At 32.9% G+C, this 21,063-nt stretch overlaps 8 protein-coding genes across 8 annotated transcripts; 4 read left to right on the plus strand and 4 right to left on the minus strand. All coding sequences in view use genetic code 12, as the record gives it.

Moving 5' to 3' along the window:
• Positions 1-4,930: 4,930 nt before the first annotated feature.
• On the minus strand, positions 4,931-5,446 carry RJT21DRAFT_1274 (uncharacterized protein; the record flags this gene model as incomplete). Its single annotated transcript, XM_064882889.1, has 1 exon — positions 4,931-5,446. The coding sequence occupies one exon, from the start codon at positions 5,444-5,446 to the stop codon at positions 4,931-4,933; it is 516 nt and encodes a 171-aa protein (XP_064738584.1).
• A 1,220-nt stretch (positions 5,447-6,666) lies between these two features.
• On the plus strand, positions 6,667-7,599 carry RPS21 (40S ribosomal protein uS5). The gene has a single exon (XM_064881707.1). The coding sequence runs from the start codon at positions 6,768-6,770 to the stop codon at positions 7,530-7,532; it is 765 nt and encodes a 254-aa protein (XP_064738585.1). The 5' UTR covers positions 6,667-6,767; the 3' UTR covers positions 7,533-7,599.
• RJT21DRAFT_120384 (mRNA-binding protein) lies at positions 7,600-9,321 on the minus strand. Its single transcript, XM_064881708.1, has one exon. It carries the CDS (start codon positions 9,297-9,299, stop codon positions 7,941-7,943), a length of 1,359 nt encoding a protein of 452 aa, XP_064738586.1. The 5' UTR covers positions 9,300-9,321; the 3' UTR covers positions 7,600-7,940.
• Positions 9,322-9,324: 3 nt separating this feature from the next.
• RJT21DRAFT_120385 (uncharacterized protein) lies at positions 9,325-12,745 on the minus strand. The gene has a single exon (XM_064881709.1). The coding sequence runs from the start codon at positions 12,604-12,606 to the stop codon at positions 9,502-9,504; it is 3,105 nt and encodes a 1,034-aa protein (XP_064738587.1). The 5' UTR covers positions 12,607-12,745; the 3' UTR covers positions 9,325-9,501.
• Positions 12,705-14,543, minus strand: ABC1 (protein kinase). Its single transcript, XM_064885713.1, has one exon. The coding sequence runs from the start codon at positions 14,524-14,526 to the stop codon at positions 12,808-12,810; it is 1,719 nt and encodes a 572-aa protein (XP_064738588.1). The 5' UTR covers positions 14,527-14,543; the 3' UTR covers positions 12,705-12,807.
• A 649-nt stretch (positions 14,544-15,192) lies between these two features.
• On the plus strand, positions 15,193-16,656 carry CRL1 (Rho family GTPase). The gene has a single exon (XM_064881710.1). It carries the CDS (start codon positions 15,470-15,472, stop codon positions 16,451-16,453), a length of 984 nt encoding a protein of 327 aa, XP_064738589.1. The 5' UTR covers positions 15,193-15,469; the 3' UTR covers positions 16,454-16,656.
• Positions 16,657-16,663: 7 nt separating this feature from the next.
• RJT21DRAFT_135257 (sphinganine kinase) lies at positions 16,664-18,397 on the plus strand. The gene is made up of 2 exons (XM_064883246.1): positions 16,664-16,855; positions 16,922-18,397. Exons 1-2 carry the CDS (start codon positions 16,762-16,764, stop codon positions 18,358-18,360), a joined length of 1,533 nt encoding a protein of 510 aa, XP_064738590.1. The 5' UTR covers positions 16,664-16,761; the 3' UTR covers positions 18,361-18,397.
• A 624-nt stretch (positions 18,398-19,021) lies between these two features.
• Positions 19,022-21,055, plus strand: RJT21DRAFT_34535 (uncharacterized protein). Its single transcript, XM_064884224.1, has one exon. It carries the CDS (start codon positions 19,118-19,120, stop codon positions 20,915-20,917), a length of 1,800 nt encoding a protein of 599 aa, XP_064738591.1. The 5' UTR covers positions 19,022-19,117; the 3' UTR covers positions 20,918-21,055.
• Positions 21,056-21,063: the final 8 nt, after the last annotated feature.

Below are 21,063 nucleotides of genomic sequence, written 5' to 3' on the forward strand. Positions count from 1 at the left end.
AATAATTTATTTTTTACGAAGAAGGTGAGTTTTGTTCATCGAGCATTGAATCGAAAGAAAAAGTTGAAAAATTTTAACATCAACGTGAAATTAAAAAATAAAATTATACGGAATTGTCAAATTTATTTTTATTATTCTCAAAATCTAGTATCACTTTTAGGTTTTGAAAAAGCTCGATCCATTATGAGCCCTCTCTTTGTGTTCTTCGGTGACCTTCGCCAGCAAGTCTACTACAGTACAAAATATTTTTGAATGGAGTTAGTTAAATCCTCCCACAAAAAGCATGAAGATGAGGAAAAATTTTATCTTCGATTACGTTCGCTTGATTCAATTACATCATAGCTTCAATTGTTTAAATCAACTTGAGGTGTATGTAAAGTTTCGATGATATTGTTTAGCCTCAAATGTAAAGAACGATCTTAATTCGTCTTCTAGAATAATTGTTCTAGAGCCTTGCTGTGTTCAATTTTTCCGATTCTTTTGTTCAAATGGCTATTTTTAATTTTTACTGAACAATTTAAATGCTTCTGATCTTTATCAAAATTGAGCTACATATTTTATCACTTAGTATAAACTTGTGTTTGATTCTTAAAATGACCAAGCTTTAACTAAGATACTTCTCAAACTTTTCACATGCTGTAATACAAAAGGGTTGGATCCAGACTTCATGTAGACCTATTTAAAGATTGTAATATGCAAAGAGTTTAGTACGAAGGGACCATATGTAGAAAAATAAAGTAAAATTCAACTATAATTGACATGTTTTTTGCTTGCATCAAACTAACGTACTACATCGTATGTTCGTCTTGTAGACTTGACGTTAAATGGCCACGGAAGCAAGAATAGTTGTCCCAGTCTATTGATTCCTAAAATATTATTAGTGGTGACCCAAATAACGTTTAACTAAAATTTATCTAAAATTCTCCTAAATCTATAATTTTATAAGGTGAAAATTAGAGAATTACGTCATGAAAGAACAATTTGTAATTACATTACCCTAATTTTCGAGGAACTATTAGAGCCCCATTTAATTACTAAATCTCCACTAATTTGAGCTTTAAAAATAATATTTTGTAACAGTTACATAATTTTCTCTACTGTGGTAAAGTCTTCTTTGAAGTCTTACTTTCATTCTTTTTCTTCTCACTAGAAAATATTTACATATTTTTTTAAACGCACGTCTACAAATGCTCCGAAAAAATATTCTCACTGATACTGATAATATTGGCATGGTTTCCCAATAAGGCAATTTGGTTATCCAAATCCTGCATGAGAAGCTTCAGCTATCTTCACAATATAAATGCAAAAAATAACTTGGTTCCATTCAAATAGCATTTGATTTACTGATCAATATGAATCTTCTTCCAGGATGATTGATAGCGGGGAAACATACATCTAATGATCAGCAGATTCTGAAAGGTGTTGCAAGTTAGGATAGTTCAAGCAAATTTACTACACTCAGTTTTGAACTATCTGAATTGCTTTGATCACACAAATAAGTCAATGTTTTTTGTACAAGATCTGAGCCCTGTCGCTTTTCTTTTCATATGACTTTCAGTATTTTCTTAAATTCGTATCAAGCTTCTTTTGCCTAGGTTTGCGGAATTAAACATATACTGACATCGTCTTATCAAGTCCTTGTTTAAATCATATCCTAATCTGCCTCATTTTGTGTCATTGATTAAGCAAACTAAGCACTGTTGGTATGTAGTCTCTGCGACTATCTTTGTTTTACATGTAGTTACATTCACTATTTCGTTATTTGTTAAATTATTGTCAGGCAAATTTCCCAGTAAAGCTTTGGTAATATAACTAGTAAACTACAGCTACAAGAATTTCACATTATTATTTACAAGAGCTCATGTTCTAGATCTTAATGATTGTTTGGTATTCTTAACTTCAGATACCGCAATTTGTACTTAGCCTTAGTTTCATATCAACCCTCGGACATAAAACTCCCAGTTTCAAGCACTATGTCGACCAGAACTTCTTTAAGAGAACGTATTTCCTAACTACCTCTTATCTAATGCATGTTGTGCAGTCTCGCTCCTCGTTAGCTTTTTTTGCCTACTGCTATTGTCAAAGATTCGCTTTCTAGTTTGAGCAGCGCAATTTTAAAGCAATTAGACAACTTTCGACCCGGATAAATATAATTCCTTGGTATCTGCACAATAAGGAGATGGTGAACGTTGGAACGTCTGTGATAATTCTTCCATTTGCTTATTTGCGTAAAACTAACAAAAGAATATAATAATGTGGAGTTATTTGCCATTCAACATCCGTAATTCTACTCCCGTATCGCCGTCATGGGCCCCTTTCGTCTATACATCGCTGATTTCTACGTTATTACCTCTTTTCCCTACTTCAATTGCACTTTAAAGCTTTTTTTTGTTTTGAGCTTTACAAAGACCGTGGACTGGTGATTCATATTTGCATGTGCAAAATTAAAACCATTTCGCGCAATCCACTTCTTAATCACTTTAGTGATGCGCAATGTACAAGATAATTCCTGTAGCACAGTCAGCTACTTTACTTAAGATTTTCCGTAATCAAGCTTTATCGTAAACACTCTTAAACGCAAACGAAGAAACTATTCAATCATTGTTCCTCCTATCTAATGAATTTCTTTTTCTATGCAGCTAAACATGAGCGGGTTTATTCTTCCAAGAATCAATTCGGGCCTAACCGGTTGGTGCTGACAAAATAGAAGTGGTTAATCGTGTCGTTCATCGCATGGAGCAGGCAAAACAACTTCTATTACTATTATGAACTTCCCAGAACACTACCTGTTGTAGTTGGTCCTTCGTAGAATGATAGATAAACTGAACCTAGAAAGAATTCTACAAATATTCCTTGGGAAAATCCTGAAGATCCTTTCATCCAGAGGAATAATTCGGAAATTACAGATTGAATTCTACCGTAAAAGCATCCTAAAATAAATTATTTATACTAAAAGTGCAAATCAAGAGAAGCTATGGCGTATCCCTACATGTGTCCCGGTAGGAAGTTATTTTCCGTCGAACTAAATGCATACGTAAAGCGACTTAAGTTTAGGCATAGCGTCTTATTAATCTTAGCGACCCATAAGATTAAGAAGGCATGATTGAAATTACTTTATTTTCTTTAGCAGTCATTTGAGGCTATTTTACACTATGAGAGTAAACTTCCTCGTAAGTATAAGATTTATTTTCCTAAGGTGAAGATATTTTTTTAAGTCTTTGAAATACTTTGAACAAAAATGCTGACAAGGCAATTTAATTACATAATTTTAAAGTTTTCCAACTTCAGAAGATTAAAAAGTTTTAGTTCCAAGATCAGCCACAAAGTCAAACATTAAATATACTCTTACCAGTCAAAGCAAATGATGTCAGAGAATGTCATTTATCCGCTTTTGATATTCTTGCATTATATGCTAGCATAAATTACAGTTAATTACAGCTAAATTCACATATAGTATTTGTATATGATAAAATTAGACCTTAATAAAAGAACCTGGAAGACTTTTTGGCATATAACATCAAAATTTATGTGGCTAAAATTGTAATGGAAGGAAGAATTGAATCTTTCCATACTTGAAAGTACGTTCAAAAACTAAATGAGACGCTTCTGCACATATACCATCTTGGGTCATTCGACAATGAATTGGTAGAAACATTGAGGCAATGCCGTTTTATTAGCACCAATTTCCCGACAATAAAATTAGCAGCATAAGTTCACCTCAAAAGTTGTGTGCACAGAAGTGAGCATTAAAAAATATGCTTTTACTTCCAGAGGGTACTCCATTAAGCCTTTTGGAGTCTTAAGGCTGCAGGTTGCAAATATAAAAAATTTTACTTAAGATTGTTTAATAATTCTACATTTACGCAAAGAGTACAAAATTAAGAAAATGTACTCCTAAAAAGGAAGCCTTCGCGCATCACATTCTTCATTTTTCTCTTCGATAAATGTATAATGACATAGTGCATATGTAATAGATAGCCATTTATCCAAACCCTACAGCAATTTTCGAACAATAAACCTTCCTCATCACGTCCAATCATAGAAATTTTTCAATTTATTTTTAATAAGTGTCCAGATTTGATTTAAGTTGTGGCTAAGGCTGGTGGGAGTATACATTCTCGACAGAATGCCGTTTCTTATTTTACAATGGCTTCTATACATATTGGATCAATTTTTTATTTTTTTTTAGTTTTTGATTGTTCCATTCGATAAGCTCATCGAGTCAAACATTTTCTCTTAACTTTATTAATTAAATTTTATCCTCTGATCTATACAGTCTGGCTTTCTAAATTTAGTAATTGAATTCCAAGTTATAATCCCGATTATGAACTCTATATTACTTGCCGGCATTTATTTTCCACAACAATTCGTAAATTAAGTCCACTTCTGCATCTTCCTTTTAGTTAGATCTGTAATGTGACGTCTTCTGCTTATTTTTATCTGTCCATTTGAAAGCACTTTGTAAGTTAATTAACCAGAGTTAGCGAGAATTGTTCTAGCTCATTCTAATTCTTGTTGTTGGATAATAATCTTCATGCAAATGCAACTAATTACCATATAATTAAGAAATCATCTTAACCTCCAATATGTTGCTTCTAATAATAGAAAAGGAGTGAAAGACAATCCTGTTGAAGTTGATTTTTCCAAAAATTTGATTCAAATCTACAAAAATTATAACTAGATTTTATCGCGACCATTCAAGTCGCAAATCTAATACAACTTTTTGACATTAAGCAAAATGCGACAAAATTTATACAGGCTTTATTCAATTTTATAATATGTTTATATAACTATTTATTGATTTCAGCTTTAGTTAAAATTTTATAGACAACAAGTACAAATAAAGAATATTCAGAATTTAATTACAACAAATTTAAAAATAATCATAAATAGCAACCAGGTAAAGTTACTATAATTACGGTCAATTTGATCATAACTTCTTCTTGTCGTATTTAGGATAATAAGTAGTAAACAAGAAACCATCAAGTAAGATTAAACCTGTAATAATGGATGCATGAAGACTTAATACCAATTTATTATCAGTGTTGATCCTACTCCTTTCTAAATAAGCAGCGTATCCGGCAGCAATACCGGTAATACCAACAACAGTTTGAGCAATGACTACTGGATTTTGCAATTCAGTTACAGTCTGAGAAAATACAGTGGAGGATGTCTTCGATGCTTTACTTGCAACACCTTGAATAGAAGTTTGAGCTTGAGCTCCAACGCGTTTCAATGAATCAAGAAGTTTGGCAAAATAAGATTCAGCTTCCTTTCTAAATTTTCGTAATTCCTTCTTGATTTTCTCACCTTCTGTTTTACCCTCTTCATAAGCATCTTTGGCGATTCCTTCAACATCCTTCTTTAAGTTTTCGTATTCTTCTTCAATCTGTTGAGTAGGAGTCTGCTTGTGGACTTCTGGAACACTAGGAAATTCGGAGGACATATCACTGTTTGTTTTAATTAATACCTAAATGGAAACCAGTATATTTGTTGTGAAGTGCTAGCCGTACTAGTTCTTGAATTATAATTTTATGAAACTTGGGGGTAAAGACGGGCTGTTATCTCAAAGAAAAAAATAGCTCAGACCACAAAGTTATAATGATAATTAGCGTTATCAATCGATAGTAGTATAACAAGGGATTGAATAGATTTAAATAAGCACTGAAAGGTCAAGCCAATGTGTGTAAATAATAGAATAACGAAACAGTTAAGAAAAAGAAGAAAAGTATGTGTTATTTATGAAATAAGGTGTTCATAGACAAAAAGCAACATTAAGTGACATGTTAGGGGGGAATTTAAGTGGAATTTGTGATTTGAAAATCTGTGACAGAAATCGCATGCCGTCACTAAAAGTTAGCCTAGGGAGAAAAACTCAAAGTGGCCGGGTACTAGAAGAGTTTATTTAGGGAGATAAAATGGTTTACATACAGATATACAATTAGAGTCATTGTTATACTTCTTGATTCAAGTTCATGAGAGGCAAATAATGACCAGAATAGTTTTATATGGCAGCTGGTAAGTGGCAAAACCTCTAGACCTATTCTTTTAATATTTGCCCCCAGAACTCATTTATCAGATTTTGTCGCCAAGTGAGTGATAAATTGAAAGCTAAAAAGCGTTGCGCCGCTCCTGCCTCACTAGATTTTTTTCCTCAGCCCTCTCCTGGCGGACGTTTTTGATTGCTATCTACTGTGCAGCTCCTGCATTCTACGTCGTTATCAAAATTATTTTACCTATTTAAGAAACTAACTACTCTCAATGAGCAACGAAAACAAACCAAACAACCCAAACATTCCAGAACTGTTTTTCAGCCAATAATATTCTCGATATATATTTCCTATGGCGCTATTTTAATTATGGGAGATTTATATTTAATCGTGTGCTACCTCACTCTATAATATTTCAAATCTTCTAAGGTTCAGTGGCACCATTGTCAAATGGGCTGATCAGTATCATTCGATATAATTTAATTATTTTAAGTTAAATCTGGGGAACAGCAGATTCCGAAGATTTCCGAGCAAGTCACGAGCATAGTGTCACGCTCATATTATTAGGGCTCTTACCCTACTGACACACACTTTTTTATGCGCACTAACAAAATCTCATCAACTATCTACAAACGAAAAATCTTTTTGAAAAATGCATTATCAATACTTGCTGGTTCCTCTTTTACATCAATAGCTTTATTATTGTCGATTGAAAACCACCAACCCGGCTTTCCACGTAATATTCCGACAGTTTCAGTAAAACTAGATATAAACAGAATGTCTGCTCCAGCTGCTCCAGCTCAAGAAGCTCCAAAGAGATCCTTTGGTAGAAACAACAAGAGAGGTCCAAGAAGAGGAAGAAGAGAAGAAGAAAAAGGATGGACTCCAGTTACCAAATTAGGTAGATTAGTCAAGGCCGGTAAGATTACCTCCATTGAAGAAATCTACTTACACTCCTTACCAGTCAAGGAATACCAAATCATTGATTTATTATTACCAGACTTAAAGGATGATGTTATGAAGATCAGATCCGTCCAAAAGCAAACCAGAGCCGGTCAAAGAACCAGAATGAAGGCTGCTGTTGTTATTGGTGACTCCAACGGTCACGTTGGTATTGGTATTAAGACTGCCAAGGAAGTTGCCTCTGCTATCAAGGCCGCTATCATCATTGCCAAGTTATCCATCATCCCAATTAGAAGAGGTTACTGGGGTTCTAACTTAGGTCAACCACACTCTTTACCAACCAAGGTTACCGGTAAGTGTGGTTCCGTTTCCGTCAGATTAATCCCAGCTCCAAGAGGTAAGGGTATTGTCGCTTCCCCAGCCGTTAAGAGATTAATGCAATTAGCTGGTGTTGAAGATGTCTATACTTCTTCTTCCGGTTCTACCAGAACCATCGAAAACACCTTAAAGGCTGCTTTCGTTGCTATTGGTAACACTTACGGTTTCTTAACTCCAAACTTATGGGCTGAAACTGTCTTAGCTCCATCTCCATTAGAAGTTTACCACGAAGAAGCTTCTTCTGGTAAAAAGAGATACTAAATTTAATTATACTTTCTTTATTGTATAGTAGTAATAAATAATCTCTAATAGTAAAATCGCTTGTAGAATCCCAATATGTATAATTCCCATTAATGCTATAAATAATTTGTTAATACTACAGAAGAATAAAACTATAACTTAAAAAAAAAGATAAGAATTGCACATTAACCAGTTAATGCTAGTTCAAATGAAAGTCCAGCTTTCAATTACTTCCAGAGAATTACTCTTAGTGTATGTTTGTTCTTTTGTTATTTTTTTAGTTTCTTATTTAATTTTTTTCAGTTTTCATTTTTATTCTTTTTTAAACATAACTTTATAATATAATAATTTCATTTAAAACAGATATAAACTCTCAAGAAGTAGAAAATAGAGAAGACAGAATAAAAAGTATGATATCATACTCATTTTCTATCCTTGAGCACTGAACGCACTGACTTGATCATCAGCAACGGCAAATGCTCTTGAAGATGTACCTACTGTCATAGTAGTATCAGTATGCTCGTCATCTTTAATCCAAGTATTAGGCTTAACCACTCTTTCAGCAGGATGCTTGTATAAACAATATTTATTCAGACAAGCAGCACCAAATCGACAATCTTCATTAAATGGATGAGCAAAAGTACAATCTAACCTTCTGCAATCACCACCTTCACGACAAGGAACTGATGAAGTAGCATGTCTTCTAGGACATTTAGGTTTCTTACATGCTGTACCAAACTTACATTGTTCAAGTGCAAGTTCTTTGGCTGATGGAGCCAGTTTAATAGCAGCAGATGATGGAGGAGGATGTGCCATAGTACAATTCTTATTTAAACAATTCTTACCAGCTTCACACCATGAAAGTGTATCTATCTTAGCATCCTTGTTTGCTGGAGTTGGATGGACGAAAGGACAGGTATCTTTACCACATTCTAAACCATATTTACATAATGCAGCCTTAAGTTGGAAATCAAATTGCTTCTTCTTTTCAAATTCCTGTTTGGAAACTTCCAACTTTTGAATTAACTCTTGATCTTGATCTGGATGTAAATAATTACAAGTTCCTGGTGCGTTAGGACAGTTTGGATATAAGAAACAATTCTTAGTAGGATGAGATTTAGGACATTCTTTATTCTTACAATAAGGAAAGTCAGGACATCTACCCTTCGGAATATTATGAATATTGACATTCTGATTGTTCGAGCTTAAAGCTTTTTCAAATTTCTTTTGAGTTTGGTCAGTTGGACCCTTTCTATGAGAGTTGGTACGATCATTACCTGTCTTACCTATTCCTCCTTTATTTATACCACCTTTTAAATTATTTCTTGCAGTAGCTCCTCCTATACCTCTTGTTTGAGTACGATCCAGAGTTGGTCTTCTAAAATCTCTAGGGTTTGTAGGTTTAGTACGTTCAGTACTAGTTTCAAGGAATGCAGTGTTGGGGAATTCCGGTATCTGTTGTTTGTTAGTTACTGGAACAGCAGCAGCAGCAGCAGCAGCAGCAGCTGGAACAGTGGTTGGAGCGACTTGTGGTGGTACTCCATTAGCTACCAAAATATTTATATATTGAAGCAACTCTAATATGAAATCAGCTTCAATATTTATTTCAGTTATATCTCTTAATTCTTTAATAATAGTAGGAACATCAGTATTCGATGCTACTAATACACAAATATATTCAGCAAGATCGGCAGCTTCTCCGGTATTATTGGGAAATCGCTTCCCAATCTCAACTTCAATACTACGTCTCACTTCTCGTCCAATAGGATCGTCTAAATCGAATGACATGTTTAGTTAGCTGAGGTGTATTTATCTTTCAGATGCGTTTATATTCGTATTAACAAATTATTCATAATCAAAAGTTTCGAGCTGGTTCAGAGATTCTAGCCGTTTCGCACGACCCATCTACATGCAGGCTACTCTGTATATTATTTTTTGTGTGTCCCAATGGGGAAATGGTTCGCAACCAAACTCTATATATTTTTGCAAGCTATACAAGTTGGAACATGTCCTCAGATAAGTGACCATCTGCAAGATGGAGATGGACCAAATGATTAATTATATTATCTAACTGTTCAGTAATACTTGAGGCCACCAAGATGTATGAATACATCAAAATAAAGTCAGTATTGGAAAGTGATAAGTCTGGTTGTTCGGAAATCTTTCTCCTTACTTCACTTAATTTATATAGCATTCTATCCTTAGCATGATCTATAGAAGCTGGTTTAGCTGGTAATGGAAATCCTAACCTTAATGAACTGGCTAACATATAAAATATTAAAAAGATCCGTTGTTCAACTTCGTATCGTTCTTCTTGAGTATATTTAAGAAGTGATTCTTCATTGGGAGACAAGATTGGATCAACTTTAATCATTAAATTCATATTTTGAAATGCATCAATAATAGTCGATGTACTTCGTAGAATATCTGAGTAGGTACTCACAGGAAATGTCCCTTTCAATCTAAATTCAATTGGTGCCTGTTTCAATAATGTTTCACATTCAGTCAATAAACTATTAATACCTGGTTCATCCTTAAGACCAATTAGGGTTAAACTTAAAGGATCATAATCTAAAATATCACTATTCCAAATCAATCCTAATCGTAACCATAAAGTAATAAGCCCTCTTTTCAATCTAGAACGGGCACTATTAGGTAAGAAAACTGAAGCCATGACAAGGGCCCAAATGATTCCAACTGAGACAGCCATAAATCTATGAAATGCAATTTCTCCAACAATTGGATCATCACCACCCTCATTCCCATCTTCTGTATCCTTTTGAATCATACTATATGAATACAATGCGGTCAAATTGTACGTCAATAATATAAATCTTCCAAATGGGTTATTCTTTTTCCAGAATAAAATAATGTAAAATGATGGAATAGAAATTAGAAATCCAGTCATTGCTAATGCATATACATTCCCATTAGTTATAATCCAAATAATATAAGCAGTGAATGATCCTAAAAATGTCCCCAATATTCTCCATTTAACAGTCATGGTAGTTCCACCTAAGGATTTGTTCATCATAATACAATAGATAGCCAAAGCCCATTCACCTCTCCAATTATTGAAGTATTCTTTAGTTCCTGGATAATAAGCGAATAAGGACAAGCAAAAGGCTCCTAACCCAACACGTAGACCAAATTGGAAATCGGTTCTTCTAAGTACCTTCAAACTTTTCCATAATTCGAAAGTATACTTGTCTGTGCCTGTTTTAGCCAATTCTTTGTTATGTGGACCATAATGATTCTGCAAATCATTAATGGCAGCACGCAATGTATTAGCTCGATCTGGTATATTGTTATTCTTCTTAACCCCATCCGGGTGACTATTTCTCCAAATCTTTAACCAAGGCCATGATAGTCTTGATGCTCTAGCATCTTCATATGTCTCTGTTAATTTCAAAAATTCCATCAATTCATTGGCATATAAGCCAAGAATTGATGCAAAATTACCACAACATGCTGTGATTTCTTCCTGTTCAGCTTTAAATAAGAAGTTATCAGTAGCTTTAAAAATATCTTGGGAATATAATTTCTCTAATGACTCTGCTTGCTTGGCTTCAAATAATTTAATAGCTTCACTTAAACTTATTTGTAAAGTAGTAGTATCAGCAAATTTATTTGGACTATCATCTCTATATTTTTCAAAGGGAACTTGACTTAAGATATCCTTCAAAGTAAATATGAATGATTTAATAGAGGGAGATAAATAATAGACAAATAAACCGAATAGTTGCTCACTGGTCTCAGCATCTACTTGACTATGATCATGCTGATTTAATAAAGTCATATTCTCTACTGAATGAGATAACCTCAAATCACCTTCACTACTATAACTATCCAAACTGGTAACAGAGGTAGCTTCTGAGTTGGCTGGTGTTTGAATATGATCATGTAAAAGGTGTTGTTGCATTTCTACCGAACTTCTCAAGGCCTGTATATGTTTTGTTAATTCAATTGTTGATTCAACCAATTCATTGAATAATAACCATTCTTTTTCTCTTCCATATAATCTTAGCTCATACTTAGCTTCTTCCAAATTATCAACCAATGCTTTTACATTTTCCTTTAAGCTCTTAAAGATATCAGCATCTTTAGCTGTAATCTTCTCATCTGTTAAAAATCTCTTTCCAAGAACTGATAAAGCAGCTGACATAATATTATAAGAATCATTCAATGATTTTCTTAATGCTCTTATCGAACTCTTGGGCCATACTAAATAACATATGGCTACAGATATAATACATCCAATCACAACAACTTGGAATGTAGCTTCCAATCTTTGGATTGGTATGACAGATGCATTCATACTACCTTCTTTAACAATACATGTGACTAAGGAAATAGATGCTAAAGAACATGCAGTATTGAACGTTTGTTTATTAACTTTCTGTTTCAGAAATGCAACGATTCCCAATGCAATCGAACTAACTACTAAATCAATACCATAACTGATTTCATCTTCACCTACATTAAAAAATATAGTTGAAATTGATCGACAACCAAAGGAAACCGAAAAACTGAATGTTAATGAAACTATAACATATATCAAAGTTTGAGTCATTGATCCCTTTGATCTGGTAGGATGGAAATATACTGCCACTGTTGCAACTACATGCTTTGAATCTGTAGATCCAAGAAATTCATCAAATGGTGTCCAATATACACCCATTGATGCTATCAAATAAGCCAATGAACATTTCAATACACTTCTATAAATTTCATTATGATAAAGCTGATATAATGGTAGAAAAACATAATTGTACCAATAATCTTGGAAATCATAATTGGGTGATTCGTACAATAATGGATCACGATCTTGAGAATTAGAATCGGTTAATGATAAACCATTGGATATAGATGACAATGACCTACGAACTTTCTGACCTGTCAGAGCAAGTATCACTGAACTTTGTCTTTTAAATGCTGAATAAGGATGTAATTTATTTCTATCATTTTGATTGAATGAAGTAAACTGTAATAAACTCTCGTTACTTTGATCAACATCACTATCATGAATGGCTATTTCTGGAACAGAATTGGTTGACGGTAGTACTCCCTGGGAGCCATAGTTGGGCTTTGCCATCGAAATACTATGTGTTATATTTGCTATTAATTTCTATTAGTTAATCTGAAAAATCGTGAATCATCTCCAGATTTTATTATTTTTATTTTTATTTTTATTTTTTTTTTAACTTTTTATATATTTTATTTTTCCTTATCGGTTCGATCTAATATGTATAAGTATACCAATTATATTTACAGTTTATATATACCCCCTGAATAATTATTCATAACCAATGATATCTCTGAAGAGGTCTTCACATGGAACCTCTGCCTTCAATCTAGCACATAATAAGAAAACTCCACTTAATTTTCTATGAAGGGAATAAGTTTCTTCAGGTGGAGGAGTTAATCTTTCATTCAACATTAAACCAATATTACCTCTAACTCTATCAGTAATGGTTTGATTATTGAAATCAAAAGGTTTACCCTTATTATCTATTGGAGAAAATGCTTCGCCTAAAACTAAAATGGATTCAACATGAGCTTTAGTCATTTGTGGTGATTCCATACCTGTAAGGTAACCTAACTCTTTAGAATAAAATTCAACTTTTTTATGATCCTTTTTAACAGCAGCTCTTAAAACTTCTACATAATTATTAATGAATTTATCATCAAATTGTCTAGCAGCTCCAAAATCCAATAATTCAATCTTATTGGTCTTTTCATTGTAAAGGAAATTGGCCCAGTTAGGATCGGTTTGCATGAACTTAAATTTTTTAATCTCTAAAAGACACAATCTCATAATATTAGTAGCAATCCAATTATTAGTTTCTTGACTCCAATTACCCTTAACAATCTCTGTACCTCTCATTCTTTCCATTGTCAATACATGTTCTCCACACAATTTATCAAATACTCTAGGAACTTCAAAAACTTCATCATCTTTTAATAAGTCACGGAATGCTATAAGATTCTGAGCTTCTCTGATATAGTCACATTCCCATTTTAATTCGGTTCTAGCATTAGCAATGGTTTTATCAAGAAATAATCCTGCTGGTAATAATCTACTAGCTGTTAATAACAATAATAAATTGTTTAAATCTGAATCAATAGAATCTGCAACTCCAGGATATTGAACTTTTACTACCACAGGAGTTAAATCTTCCGTAACAGCAGTGTGCACTTGACCAATTGAAGCAGCAGCCATTGGAATATCTTCAAATGATGCAAATAATCTCTTTCTCCAGTTATTTCCTAATTCTTGTACCATTACTCTTTCAAGTTGACCTGGAGGCATATAATGGGCCGAATTTTGAACTCTTAATAGGATTTGTTGAATTTCCTTTGGTAACACAGAGGAATCTTGAAAAGACATCATTTGACCAATCTTTAATGCTGCTCCTCTCATTTTTGAAAATTTCTTAGCCATTCTTTCAATATTGGCTGGTGATAAAATCAATGATCCGAGATTTAAATCTGATGTTGACTTTCCTGATGCAATATGTTTTAATCCTTGAGTAGCAGCACCAATACCTACACCAGCAGCTAATGAACCATAATGAAATATTCGAGCTAATCTTGAACTGGGAACTTCACTACTTGATAACTCAAACTCTGGCTTTTCTGCTTCACCTATAATTTTTGGACTAGCAGAAGTTGTCTTTTTCCTGGGCCTTCTAATTTGAACATCTTGCTCAGTATTTTGATCTTTATTGAAGGTTTTGGTTGAATATTGTCTTTTCTGATTTATATTATTAGTCTTTGGTGGATTATGACCTCTTGTAGTAGCTTCAACATTATTTCTTGCTTTTTCTGCTCTTAATCTTGCACTTTCAAACATTGAGTAGGATCCATCATAATCCCGAAGGGGTTTGGTAACAATTGAAAAGTTATAGAAATTAGTAGTTTCTTTCTTGACAATGTTGACCGATTGACATATTATGTTTGCAGCATTATTTGCCACAACCAAGGCTTCGTACAATTGCTTGGCAGTAGGCATTGTGATTACTGTTCTAGTGGTGTTTGGCAATATTGCTGGTTCATAGTTAATTTTTCAGTGCATGCTTTGAATTTTTCACTGGCGGATATCTCTGCCGCGGAACGGGGAATGGTTCTTATAGTAAGTTTTGAAGAGTAAGAGTTACTAATAACATAATCTAAAGTAAGACAAGAATGTAACTAGTACCTATGGTGCTAAGTTATCATTTTCAGGAGACTTGTAAGTGTATAATGTATTACAATGCATTGTGTTTGAATAACATATGATTAATGACTAACAATTATGAAATACTATTGCGAAAATTCGCAGTAATTGCAAAATATGTTACACTATAAGAAAACTATATTTTGAACGTTATATCTTATAATTAAGGTAACAGCTGATAACCGTATGAAAAATATGAACTAGATTACAATAATATGCTTAGATAAGTAGATTAAAACAAAAACCATGCTGTAAAATCTTAGTACATTCTCTGACTATACTCACCATTTTAACCAAACCAAACCAAAGCAAACTAAACCAAGTTAAAGTTCAATACAATGAATGATCTAGCAAATCACATTCTTACATGGTACTAGCTCAGCCTCCTTATTCCAAACCTTATTCACATAGACTTGTGATACTGCCCTAACTCTGTACCTTAATAACGGTTATATGCTATCCAATTCACACGACCCGAACCCCTTTCGCACACAATCCCGATTAGGCATAAATTGTGTTTGTTTATGTTTTCGGACACTATCTATCTTCTAAATTTAACCTGGCAGTGTAATTACTAGAGAAGGGACCAAGATACTTACAGCTCGTTTAACTACACCAGGCAGGACTACCGCAGTTAGTGACTACATATTCATATTTTTTTCCAGCTAGACTAATTCAGACCAAACAGGTATAAATCCGAAATTGAAGGTAAGCCAAATTTCATATTGCATTAACGAGAATGTCGAAGAGAAGTTCGATTATCGGTAAATCTCCAAGAGATGAATCCTTAGCTACATTTAATAATCCATACGAAAGAAGACTGTCATTTTTAGAGAAACTGCCTCAATTACCTCAGAATCAATTTGCATCACAAGATGAAAAATCACTTAAAGTCATTATTAATGATGATCCCGTAATACCTCAATATCAATTACAAAGTCAATTCACTAAGAATACTCAATATAATTGTAAATTTGTAGTTGTTGGTGATGGTGGTTGTGGTAAAACAAGTTTACTTATATCTTATACTCAGCAAAAGTTTCCTGAAGTTTATGTTCCCACAATCTTTGAAAATTATGTTACGAATATATTAGCTCCTAATGGTAAAAATATTGAATTGGCTTTATGGGATACAGCAGGTCAAGAAGAATATGATAGATTAAGACCATTAAGTTACCCAAATGCAGATATAATTTTAATTTGTTTTGCATTAAACAATATGATTTCTTTACAAAATGTTAAGGATATTTGGTATCCTGAAGTTAATCATTTTTGTCCTGGTATTCCAATTTTATTGGTAGGTACAAAGAGTGATTTAATATCTGATGTTAATGCTGATCTTGCTATTCAAGTTGCTACTGAAATAGGAGCAATTGGATTTATTGAATGTAGTGCCAAAAATATGTTTAATACCAAGACAGTATTTAATTTTGCATTAAACCATTTTCAAAAATTGAAAGAATTACAGGAACAATATGATAAAACCAACAAAAACAGATTATCCAAAGTATTTAATGGTCATTCACGTAATTCATCAGCAGCTTCAAGAAAGGGTCATTACAAGAATATGTCATATGATTCGACTCGTTACAATCCCGTACATGAACATGATGATGACGTTAATCAATTCACTAATCCGTATGAGAACCCGAATAAGTATCACAATGAAGAGTTTACATTTACCAGAGATGAAAAGAAAAAGAGAAAATGTATCATCTTATGAATGAATCTAAGCCCTATCGCACTTATATAGTATAGTCTTTATTCAGCATTAATCTTTTTATAGATTCTCTAGATCACAATTACAGTTTAATTCTTATTACTCCCATTTTAGAACTCTATTGATTTTTTTTCCTTCTCTCTCAGTTTATACATTCACTATTTGCAAACTTGTCGTTATATATAGAATATAAATTTGAACTTCCAGCTCCCCCACGCTTAACGATAATTTTATGCGCATATCGACAAACGTTTAAACTGAGAAACACTTTTCAACTCTGTTACAGACTATTGGTAACGAGCAGAAGGGTCATGTCGAAACAGTTCAATAGACTGCAATTGCAGACGTCGGAAGACTCCTCCAGTCATATCAGCCAGAGGAGTCAGAGAGTTCCAGTTGATAAACGTAAACATGAATATGAACATAAACATGATGATAAACAAAATAAACACGAACTTGATGAGCATGGAGATGGATTACCAGATGCTGGTAACCAATCCAATGATCACTACAAAACAAGATTGTCACCATTACGATATAAATTAAGAACTGCATTATTACCATATATAAGAGCAGAGACAGCTATATTATATAAATTACAAACAAAATTAAGACATCCTACGTTAGACTTTTACTTTGCGTGGACTGCTAATTTAGCCAGTCATACATTTTATGTATTGATGTTACCACCACCCCTTTGGTTTGGAGCTTCTAAATTAGCTAGAGATTTAGTATATGTTCTTGGATTTGGAATCTATTTTACAGGATTCTTAAAGGACTTTTTCTGTTTACCAAGACCAAGATCACCTCCATTACATAGAATTACCATGTCATCATATACTACTCAAGAGTATGGATTCCCATCTTCACATGCAGCCAATGCTACGGCTGTCACATTAATACTATTAGGTAAATTAATTGAAATTAGATCAGATTTAAGTTTTCTAGTATTCAATACTCTGTTAGCAGGACTTCTTATTTATTACTTATCATTAATATTTGGAAGATTATATTGTGGTATGCATGGATTCCTCGATATATTAATTGGATCATGTGTAGGAATCACTTGCTTTTCATTCCGTCAATTTTATGGAAATCAATGGGATGATTTACTTTTTAATAATTCATTAAATATATTCATTACTCCCATATTAATTATTATGGGATATATCTCATTAATTCATTATCATTCAGAACCAATTGATGATTGTCCTTGTTTCGATGACTCTGTTGCATTTGTGGGAGTTTTAATTGGATTAGATTTATCTCACTATGTAGGTGTCAAGACTCAATACTTAGCCGAAAGGAATCCATATCATGATGCGGTAATGATTAATTATGATTTTAATAAATTAGGAGTAATTAAGAGTTTTATAAGATTTCTAATGGGTGTAATTTTGGTAGTGATTTGGAAAGCCGTTTCTAAACCAATTATTTATACTATATTACCACCAATTTATAAATTCATTGGGATTTATTTACCTAGACATAATTATATTCCTACAGCACTTACTACCAATTCCAATCGACAAATTCGTTCAGCCTCTATTTCCAATGATAAGAGTGGAATTGGAGATATTAATACATTTTTGAATGCATTAACGGATCATGAGAATGTAGATGAAGTGGGTCCAGAAACTGATATAGATTATTATGCTATGCTTGATTATAAGAAAAACCAACAACAAAAGAACTACAGTAGTAGTAGTAGTAGCAGTAGTACTACTGCTACTAATAATAAAGGCAATGGATCTGTACCAGAAGATGATATAACACTTATGAAAACAAGTGGAGTATTTAAACCTCGATATGATGTAGAGATCGTTGGCCGATTAATTGTCTACGCTGGAGTGGCCACTACAGCTGTTTGGGGGTTTGCACTCACTACCGAACTTATTGGATTAAACTAATCTACATTCTACATTCTACATTCTACATTCTACATTCATACACTCTCTTCAGTATATAGTATAATAGTATATATTCCCAATTTAATTTGATAGATTTAGGACCCTAATGATAATTATAGTTAAAATATTCAGGGTGGGTGGGGGGTATGTCCGTTTGTATGCAGGAAGCCATTTCAAAAAAGGGAAGGTAAAATAACAACACAACAAGGCTAAGTTAACTTAACCGTTTATAGAATTAAGCAATTACAACAGTAGGTAAGCACACGTCCATTAGCCAATTACGATACTCCGTTCGGCCTTTCAACCTCGTGTCCCGTTACAATTATATTTACCCTCAGCTAACTAATTCTAGTTAGTCTTATATCCTTTTGTGGAACAAGCCCCGATTAGGACGATTTGTTAAAAACACTTGAGACTGAGACTGAGACTGAGACTGAGAACTACTGACAAACTGAGACACCCACACACACCAACAAAACTGAGACATAGACTGAGATACAGACTGAAATACAGTTAGTCGATCCAGTTCAGCCATTGAGCATCTCAGCCTATACCATTCGTTCATCTGGCTAGTGTCACTATAGATGAAAAATAATTGATTGATTCATAAATTTCATATATCATAACAAACATAAACATAAACATAAACTTCAATTAGTGACATTCCATTCCTTTCATCATCCGATTGTTTCACTTCTTTTTACTATTGTACTATTATTATTATATTATTATTATTATCCTATCATTACTATTTACGATGAACGACACTTATAGCTCAAATCAATCAAACCCTTCAATGTATTATAATCCCGCAGCATCATCAAATAATCAACAGTCAGCATCCTCAACTTCAGCCAATGCCAATAATTCCAATACAAATGTTTCATCTTCAAATGCTAATGCCAATAATCCCAATAATTCTTCAACTAATCCTAATAATCCCGCAATTATTAATGATATATATTCTCAAATAAATCAATTAAGTAATCATTTTAATAATTATCAAACCAATAATAATGAAAAGATTAATGAAATGAATATAAAATTAAATTTCATTAATGATTCAATGGATACAATAAAACATAATTTGAATGAATTAACTCAACAAGTATTAGTATTAATTCAAAATAATAATAATAATAATACTAACAATAATAATAATAATAATCCCAACATTTCGGGATTTTATAATAATCAAAGTAAAGTTATTGAATTATTTAATAAACATATCTACAAATTAAGTAAAGATATTGAAGAATTATCTCATCCATCAAATCCGGCTGTTGGGTCTGGTTTAAATCCTCAACTACGACAACTGCAACTGCAGCAGCAACATCCTCAGCTCCATTCTCAACATCATCAATTAACTTCAAATAGAAATAGTCAATCCAATAATTCGCAACCTAATAATTCTTCGAATGCGAATAATAACGCACCAACAAATTATACAGTTTCAGGAGAAGAAGTCGTAGAAGATTTGACAAGACCGTCATTTCCGAAATCATTAAATTTGAGATCTCCTGCCCCGCAAAATAATTCAAATCCTGCTTCTCCATTTATACCGAACAGATTTAATTTCGATTTAAATTCATTTTCTACAACAAGAAATACGAATACAGGTACAAATACTAATGCAAATAATTCTACACATGGTGCTTCATCTTCAACTGCTACATTTCCAAACTTTCATAATTTGCAAGATAATGGATCTACTCCAAATTTAACTAATAATGCTGCCAATAATAATACTGATAAAAGTTCAAATAAGAAAAAACGAAGAAAGAGTTCTAAAAAAGATGATCAACAATCACCCCGTCAAGTTCAAACAAATCAACCTCAACAATCATCTGTTCCTCCTGCTTTAACAGCCAATAATTCATATATTTTACCATTACCTACTTTATTAACTAGTGATGTAACTCTGAAGAATAATCCAGCTGCAGCTCAATTTATGTCTGTTATACCAAGACAAGGAGATAATGGATCCCTTTTAAGACAAGGATCAGGACGTCAAAGCTTTTTTGGAGATGATGATATTGATAATAATATTGAAGATTTAACAGCAGGTACAACCGCAAATGGGAATACTGCATCAAATCAAGGAGGAAATCAAGAAGATGTTAGTGGAGGAGAATCTAATAAATCCAAATCTGGTAAAAAGAGAAAGAAAGATGATGGAGAAGGAAATAATAATGGAGGAAGTAAAGTTAATAAATATTCTAATCCATTAAATTTACCTAAATATAGAATTGAGAGAAGTTTAAAATCTCTTACTGATATTTGGAAAGAATATGAATATGGATTAAATGATAAACCTCCATTAAAATTATTAGAAATTAAATATGGAGCCAAATGGAGAAATGAAACAGAATCAAGAACTTTCCTTAGAAGACGAAAAATTTATGAAGCTATTGAATCAGGTAAGAGTAAAGGATATACTGAAGATCAAGTAATTCAAGATTTAGAAGCTTATCGAAGTTATGAAATTAATGGAGCCGTTAAAAAGAAACCCTTACTGTGGTTATGTACAAATATTCCTGATAAGTATGTAACTTGATTCATATTATTATAATCCAATCATTTTAAGGGTATGAATGATTACTGAAAAAAATTGCCTATTTGGGTCTTTGTGTAACTCATCTCCAAACCGTTACTATAATTTTTTTTTTAATTTTGTTTTTATAGTGAATTTTCTTTTCAACT

The sequence above is a fragment of the Scheffersomyces amazonensis genome, assembly GCF_036850825.1.
Source record: "Scheffersomyces amazonensis strain UFMG-HMD-26.3 chromosome Unknown RJT21scaffold_3, whole genome shotgun sequence".
NCBI classification, from domain to species: domain Eukaryota; kingdom Fungi; phylum Ascomycota; class Pichiomycetes; order Serinales; family Debaryomycetaceae; genus Scheffersomyces; species Scheffersomyces amazonensis.